The sequence below is a fragment of the Zea mays genome, chromosome 10, assembly GCF_902167145.1.
Source record: "Zea mays cultivar B73 chromosome 10, Zm-B73-REFERENCE-NAM-5.0, whole genome shotgun sequence".
NCBI classification, from domain to species: Eukaryota; Viridiplantae; Streptophyta; class Magnoliopsida; order Poales; family Poaceae; genus Zea; species Zea mays.
Window position 1 is genome coordinate 141,737,775 of NC_050105.1, and position 8,496 is coordinate 141,746,270.

The 8,496-nt window shown below is 45.0% G+C and overlaps 2 protein-coding genes across 2 annotated transcripts; both read right to left on the bottom strand.

Annotated features, from left to right (window-relative positions):
• Positions 1-287: 287 nt before the first annotated feature.
• On the bottom strand, positions 288-1,973 carry LOC103641999 (expansin-B18). Its single transcript, XM_008665308.3, has 4 exons — positions 1,715-1,973; positions 1,437-1,549; positions 1,122-1,315; positions 288-992 (listed from the first exon to the last, which is right to left on the bottom strand). Exons 1-4 carry the CDS (start codon positions 1,869-1,871, stop codon positions 668-670), a joined length of 789 nt encoding a protein of 262 aa, XP_008663530.1. The 5' UTR covers positions 1,872-1,973; the 3' UTR covers positions 288-667.
• A 4,195-nt stretch (positions 1,974-6,168) lies between these two features.
• Positions 6,169-7,852, bottom strand: LOC103642905 (expansin-B5). Its single transcript, XM_008666064.3, has 4 exons — positions 7,569-7,852; positions 7,107-7,219; positions 6,798-6,991; positions 6,169-6,671 (listed from the first exon to the last, which is right to left on the bottom strand). Exons 1-4 carry the CDS (start codon positions 7,786-7,788, stop codon positions 6,341-6,343), a joined length of 858 nt encoding a protein of 285 aa, XP_008664286.1. The 5' UTR covers positions 7,789-7,852; the 3' UTR covers positions 6,169-6,340.
• Between the last annotated feature and the right edge of the window lie 644 nt (positions 7,853-8,496).

Here is an 8,496-nt window from a genome sequence, read left to right on the forward strand (position 1 = left end):
TAATGATTGTGGTGTTTTCTGTCGGCAAATACAATAAACGAAGGTCGGTTGAGATTTCAAAATGAGGTGAAGATTGACATGCCACCTGTCCCTGTCCCTGTCACCATATTAGAGCCGACGAGCAAAAAAGTCTTAGTTCGGCCATGTGCGACCGATAAAAACAAAGATAAAAATATCTTCATTGGCGAACACCCCTAGTAATTGATGTTGCCCAGATCGGTGCCAACAGAATGTAGCACAAGTTCTCCAGTCATATACCTTAATGAAAAGCGATACACCATGAATCATGAGGTATAGTATCATATTATGCATTAAGCAACCATCATTCAACAATCAGTACATTAATTATACGGTAACACCAAGCTGCTGTCACTGATACACAGCATTATTAACACACATCTCAGTATAGCATGCATATATAGGCATTGACTAGCGGCGAAGAGGGGAGACCCATACTCGCCTATCTGCGCCTCCTCCTGCTCTGCCTCTTGCCCTTATTGCTCTTTTGCAGTAGTGAGCTACACTACCGCACCACCGTTGTGACTAGCGAGAGTCCAGACACACAAACAGTACATATAGGCAGCTATGACACACGCGACGACTTACTTATACAGTAAATATGCATGCATAATGCATATATACTTGCAGAATGCATGTAGTTGTGGTTTTAGTAGTTGACAGAAGACTGGTAGGTGGCGCCGGGCGTCCACCCCGCGGGAATGACATTGCTGGCGACGAGCTGCTTGCCGGAGCTGGACGTCAGGCGGATGGACAAGGGCGCCAGCAATGGCGACCCGGCGCTGAACTTCCAGACGGCGCCCCACGAGGGCTGCATGGACGCCCACGATGCCCCAGCCCCGGTCTGCATGAGGTCGACGGCGGAGAGGTCGCCGTCGCCGTTCACGTACTTAACGAGCACGGCGAAGTACTCCGGGTTGGAGCCGGCGTCGACCACGAAGGTTAGCTGCACGCCAGGCCAGTTGCACTGCACGCTGTACCGTACGTATGTACATACATGAACATCACGAGCTTTGTCAACGACCAATAGGATCGGAGGAATACAAAAGTATAGCTAGATAATTTCTCTGCATGAATGATCGAATTCGTTCCTACGTATGTACCGGGTGTACTGGATTTGGAGGACGCCGGCGCCGCGCAGCTTGTCGGCCTGGCCGGGCTTCGCCATGGCGCCGAATGCCGTCCCGCTCATGTCGAAGTGGGACGGCTCGCTGAGGCACGCACCGCCAGGGCATTCGTCAGTGATGACGACGGTCACGGGGTCGCCGGAGCACGCATCGTTACCGGTGCACTTAACCTGCATGCATGCGTCAAGTTAAGGTTGATTCCCAATCCCAACACGTTAGTTCTTCGACGTTCGAGTCTTATGCGTCAGCCAGCAGCAGGTACTGATCGATAGAGTGTGCACACGTACGCACCTGGAAGCAAGAGCCGCAGCCCTTGCCGGAGTTGTAGATGGAAGGGCTCCCCGCGGCGATCATGGACGAGAACGGCGCCTGGTCGACGGCACCTCGGTACCCGCATGCGCCACCTACGACGTGCGTGTATATATCAGCAGGCCGTTGAGAAATGAACGAAGAATACGATCTTTGGCACACGACTACACGAGGCATATATATGATGAGTTTGGCCAAATAATAAAATAATTAATGTATGTATGTTGCCATTAGCTAGACATGCATGCATATATACATACCATCACTTCCAGCCCCAGTGGCGGCGCCGTACCACGTTGCGCCGCCGTCGGACCAGCTGGATAGCTTGCGGTGAAACTCGACGGATGCACAAGGATGGATGATCGAGGCTAGAGCCGCGATCGCGGTGAAGAACAGGAGCTGAGGCTTGCAAGCCATATAGAGCTGTTGTTACAGTACTCAAGTGGCTCAATATATGCTTGCTGCTAGGATGAATTGGGAGAAGGGGCGCAAGTAGATGTGAGATTTGTGAGTTGCTGCTAGCTTTGGTTCTCTGCTGGCCTATTTATAGGCAGCCAATATATGGTGTCTAATGCATGCAGGGAAACAGATCTCACTCTGGTTGCTTCCTCTGTTGGATTGTTCATCGCGTGCCTGCACATGGCTAGGGTCAACATGATGATGGCAGATAACTGTGATTAACAAACCACTTAGTATAACTGCCCTAGCTAGCTAGAGAGCTAGTACAACTATTAGGCCGGTCCGGTCCGGTCCTTTTGTGTGCAGCTCACTTGTCCAATCCTTGATCTCTGATTGGAGGCATGGCAATTCGCACTCCGCCTTCCCGGGTAGGGTACGTAGATCTAGTAGACATCTAGGTGAAGAGCTGCGTGGTGGAACTTGGAAGTCGCAGGGCATTGTGCATATGAATGAAAGTTAGTACCTTTCGGCTAGTTTGTAAACTTCATTTTCTAAGAAAAACTCTATTTTTTAAGGAATTTCTATTTTTCTAAGAAAAAATAAACTAGTTTCCCTTGAAAAATGAAAACTTTTGAGAAAATGGGGTTTTCAAACTAACCCTCATTATCGCATTATTCATCGCAGGTGGATTTTCAGCTTAGGCAGAAATGCTGAATCCATCGAAGGGCTTTTGTGTCTATCCGGCCGTATTGGAGTACACTAGCAAGTTAAAACGACCAGGCCACTTGCCATCAGCAGCTGGGCTTGAGGTGATCCGTATCTGAGCGCACCGGTTAACTTCACTGTCGGAATGACCGTTATTTCAGTTGGCGGCGGCCGGGCACACGCCTTGTGAATCCCGATCCCGAGACGGTTCGCCTTAACGGTCAACTAGTCTCCGCCGCCTCCCCAGATTATCCGCGCGCGATCGAGCGTATCCGTCGTCAGGGGACCGCCACAAATCTCGCTCGCCGTCCCCCAATCAACTGCTCACCAAGTCACGACCTCTCCTCCGACTCCGATACAGTCGCACGCACGGCAGCCCGTCACGCTGCGGCGAGAAGCCGGCAGAGTGCCGCCGCGATCCTAGCAAGCTTGCCTCCCAGCCGCGCGACCTCATCCACTCCGCGAGAATTCGGCGAGCGCGAACGTGCGTCTAGGCACTGGCCCAGTACGTCTAAATAGGCACCATGTGTGGAGGTGGCTTGCAGTACTGTGCTCAAGTCAATAAACGCATGGACACTCCAGACGGGAATTCTAATTTGAGGCCGAGTTAAGGCCCATCTAAGGCTTGAGATAGAGTCATGGAGGACATGGGATCTTATCCTCGTCAATTAGGTCTGGATAAAAAAACTCGAAACTCGTGAGTCTCGAGCGAGTCTAGCCGAGTCTTATTTTCGAGCTTGCTGCTTCACCAAGTCGAGTCACCTTGTCCTGACTCGCGAGCTGTGCCAACTTAATCAGACTATACAATAATAATGGATAATAAATAATTTTATTTATAATGTTGAATGATGATTATAGTTTTCACATTTATATATTATTAAACCACTATATAATACAATATTATTTATCAAGGTTTAGCTCACGAGCTGAGCCGGCTCTCAAGCCAACTTCAAACCAAGCCGAGCCTCCTATTTAAGCTCATTGAGTGATTGAGCCGAGCCGAGCTCGGTATGTCAACGAGCCGAGTCGTAGTCCGACTCGTCAATTTGTTTCCTTGGTTAAGAGCGGAATTCTAATTTGAGACCATGTTAAGGCCGCCCATGCAAGGCGCGAGATGGAGGACATGGGCTCTTATCCTCATCAATTTGTTTGCTTCGACTCTAATTTGCTCTAGACTAGTCGGTTTACGGGTTTTATATTTAGCATATTTATAATATCTATTCTTTATTTAACATAAATAGTTGTAAGTTCTAATGGTTAGATATCAAGCACAGGACGAGGGTGGAAGGCACAAGTTCAAACTCTAGCACCACAACAACCACAACGCTCATTTTTTTACTTTTATTTCAGGTAGAATTGTGGTTTTTTAAATTGCAAGGGCTTGTGTCTCGGGGACGTGGGAGGACCGTTTCGAAAGTTGGAACATTAAAATTGTGCTTTATAATAGTAGAGATAGATATAGAGAAGAGAAAATGGTCTAAGTTGTGTCAAACATTTTTTTTTAAACGGCTTGCGCGAAAAGCATATATAAATCAGAGATATACTTGTTTTTGTACTTTTATTTCAGGTAAAATTGTGTTTTTTTTAAATTGCAAGGGCTTGTGCGTCGCAGAGGTGGGAGGTCTGTAGATTGATTGAGGCAAAATTGAGGGATGAGGTTTCGAAAGTTTACAACCGTGAAACCGTTTAACCATAAAATTGATGCTTTATAATAGTATAGAGCGGAGATAGATAAGAGAAAAGGATCAAAGTTGTGTCAAATTAACATTTTTTAAACGGTTTGCCACGAAAAGCATATATAAATCAGAGACATTTATGTAACAGAGATAAGCATCCATAAGGGCTAGTTTGAGAACCCCATTTTCCCAATAGTTTTTATTTTGCCAATGAAAAATTAGAAAAAAAATAGTTTATTTTCCTTTTGGAAAAATAGAAATACAATGGAAAAATAGAGTTTCCAAACAAGTCCTAAATAGTAGCTTCATTCTTAGTTTTATCGCTTTCCTTATTTTTACCATTAGTTACGATTTTTGCTCGGTTTTGCTTGAGAAAAAAACACAACTAAGGATAACACTCACTACCGGTTTGCCGAGTATCTAAGACACTCGCAAAGGTCATTTTATACTCGGCAAAGCCTTTGCCGAGTGTTACATTTTATCGGCAAAGGGTTCTTTATCGAGTACTTTTTTCAGGCTCTCGGCAAAGACTTTGCGGAGTGTTGAAAAACAGTCGGCAAAGAAAAGAACTCGGCAAATTAAGAATTGAAAAAAACCCAAAAAATAGCAAAACATTTTTTTAAAATTATAGGAACAACTCTCAAACCACTACCTATTACCATAGTCATCGCTCTATCATTTTTCACTATTATTTTGATCAAATCTACATGTTTTGTAAATGGTGAGATGATTTCAAATCAAAAAATTGTCAATTACAAAGTTTCATTACATTTCAAGACCTAGAACTTTTATTCTGGTGATTTTTCCATCTGAGGTAGTTTGAAAAATTCAAATTTTAAAATTCAAACATAGTTTTGCATGACAAGTGATTTCAAATCAAAATATTGTCAACTACAAAGTTTCATAACTACAACTTTCATGTTGGTGGTTTTTTTCTTTCGAGGTCGTTTTCAAAATTCAAAATTTAAATTTTTTAAATTCAGACATAGGTTTCGTTGATAAGATGGCTTCAAATGAAAAAGTTGCCAGCTACAAAATTCTATAACTTCTCAAGATCTACCAAGTTTATTTTGGTTGTTTGGTCATTTGTTAATCTCACATGATGATTCTAACAATATACACAAATCTTATACATCTCTCTCATAGTTTCACAAACTACGAAAGAGATATAGGTTTTATGAACAAATTTATTTTTATTTTGTCATATGAAGAAATGTTTAAAATATAAATTGTACATCATGATGAGTTATATAAATTTGTAGTTGAAACCTTTTCATTTGAATTAATTTACTGTTTTAAAATATCATTTTTAAATTGACTTTGCCTAGTGTTGAAAAAAAGGACTCGGCAAAGAGCTCTTTGTCGAGTGTTATATTTTTGACACTCTTGACACTCGGCAAAGAAGCTCTTTGCCGAGTATCAAAAATAAAACACTCGGCAAAGAGCTTCTTCGTCGTGTGTTTTATTTTAACCGGGGGTTTTTTGCATGGCACTCGGTAAAGAGCTTCTTTGCTGATTGCCCGAAAAAACACTCGTCAAAATATTTGGTACTAGGCAAAGAGCCAAATTACGGTAGTGACTGAGAAAACCACCACAACCAAGAGCATCACTTTAAAAAAACCATAAACTATTTATGTCGCCTTTGGTTTAACCGACGTAAATTATGGTGGCCGACATTGATTTGCTCTGTTTAGGGCTTGTTCGATTAGCTCTAAATACATGTGGATTAAGTGGGATTGAATGAGTTTAAATCTCAAACAAGTCAAACTTTTTTTAAAATTTTTCCAATCTTATCCAATCCATAGGTAACGGGATTAACCAAACAAGACCTTATGTGGTGAGAATTATAGATGCTGCTTGATGTTTTCCAAGAGCCCTACCGCGCCGAGCTGCACTTGTTATCAAAGAATTGAAGACGACACTGCACCAACGACTAAGAAAGTGCGAATGGCCATACATTATAGGTGAGCACACCAACAAAATTGAGGACACGAATTTAAAAAACCCTTATACATACTGGCTATTACACGGAACTAGCGTCCGGAATTATACATACTTTTGAAAATTGCCGCAGCATTGGCCTAATCACTCTACACAAATAATGGCTTAGGTGGCGTAGTTCAGCTTGGACCAGTACGTCATACCCGCGCGCCAACCGGCGGGGATCGCGTTCCCGACGACGAGCACCTTGCCGGAGCCCGAGACGAGTCGGGCCGAGAACGGGGCGCGCAGCGGCTTGCCGGTGTTGGCGCGCCACATGGCGCCCCACGAGTGCTGCATCGGCGTCCACGCGCCGCCCTGGCCCTGCTGCATGATGTGCACCGCGGCGAGGTCCCCGTCGCCGTTCTGGTACTGGATGAGCACGGCGAGGTAGAACGGGTTTGAGCCCCGGTCCACCTTGAAGGCGATTCCCATGCCATTGTAGTTGCACGGCACCCTGCACGCGAGGATAAATTAAAGGCAAATCCTAGCTTCGCCGTTCGTCACAAGCGCGCGCGCGCGCGCAGCAATAATTTCACTAGAATTGAACGGCGAGCTAGTTCAGACGCAGTAGCTAGCACACCTCTTGTATTGGATCTTGAGGGTTCCGGCGGCGCGGAGGCGGTCGGCCATGCCGCGGTTGGCCATGGCGCCGAAGGCCGTGCCGCTCATGTCAAAGTGCGCCGCCTGGGCGAGGCAGACCCCACCGGGGCAGGAGTCGGTGATAGTGACAGTCACCGGCCACCCGGAGCAGGCTTTGTTGCCGGTGCACTTGATCTTCGTATTGTGTTCGTACAGCAGCACAGACAACACTTGTATCAGTGGTTAGAAGACGAATGTACGTAGGAGAGAGTACACACCACACAGCACTTGGCAAGTCACAAGTAGTAACCTGATAGCATGCGCCGCAGCCATTGCCGTTCTTGAAAAGGGAAGGACCGCCGGCGGCTATCATCGACGAGAACGGGCGCTGGCTGACGGTACCTTGATAGCCGCACGCACCGCCTGTGCATGCAGAAACGAGCTGACCATCAACATCGTCATTAGAGTTGCAGGATCATACTACCTCCATTTATTTTTATTTGACGTTGCATTGGATATATAGTGCAAGTTTTTACATTAGGAAACGTCAAATAAAAAAACAAAGGGACTTCTTGAATATGAATATATGATCTCTTCTAGTCCACTACTGCTACGCTTCATCACTGCATCACATGATGTTGACCAATATAACCTCAGTCCACCAATATAGTTCTTTTAGTCTACTTTTTTCTGTTCACATACAAACTATATTCAAATGTTACTTAATGAATATATAACGAATTATATTTTAAGCGGATGAGTACAAACCTACCGTCGCTGCCGGCGCCGTAAGGGCTCCCGTACCACGTCGCGCCGCCCGAGGACCATCCGCCGGCGGCTCTGGCTGGCGTTGAGGTGGTGTACCGGCTGCTAGTGTGGTTCCGGAGAGACGTGGACCTCGGATTCCCATAGCAGGAAACGGGGCATACAACAAGTGCCAGAACTGGCAGCACCGCGAATAGGGCATCTCGGAATGTAACTGGAGTAGCCATTGATTGTCTCCTAGCTAATTTGTATCGACAGTCTAGTGGAGCTAGCTAGGCTTGTTGTGTGGTCTTAAGCTCGATTTGGGTGATATATATATATATGTTGTGGGATGATGATGGTTTTAGGGGTCATGGCTTAAAAGTTACACGCACATGCAGTGCAGATCGATCGGGAGGAACGTGCAAATTGTTTGGCCTAATTAAGGATTCATATATGTTGCGGTCAATTCTTGAGTCTTGGATAAAGAAATAGCACAAGGTAGTTCGCGTCGGTTGAGCATGTGTAATGTGTTAGTACAATTCAAGCTGTTACGTTGAACTGGCACGCTTAATAACTTTTGCGCAAGTTGCTAATTTGCTATGTTTTGATTATTAAAATACGTGCTGCGTTCGTCAAAGGGTGACTCGCTACTGATCTCATCATCGTTCGTACTACGCGCACGTACCTACATGTGCTTAAGTAGGCCTACTTGTAATATATAGTCATCTTCAAAATACTAGCTAAATGGCTAGTGGACCTAAATTTTGTCTACTCAACGCAAAATAACTTTTCAACAGACTAGCCATTAACTCACCAAGTTATCCAACTCTTCAAGTTAGCTCTCTCACTAGCTAGAACTTAGCCGACTATTGTGACTAGCCAAACTAGATAGATAGTCTATTAGAGTGAGATGCTATATATAGAGTGTAATTTTTATGAAAAGGTAAATAGAT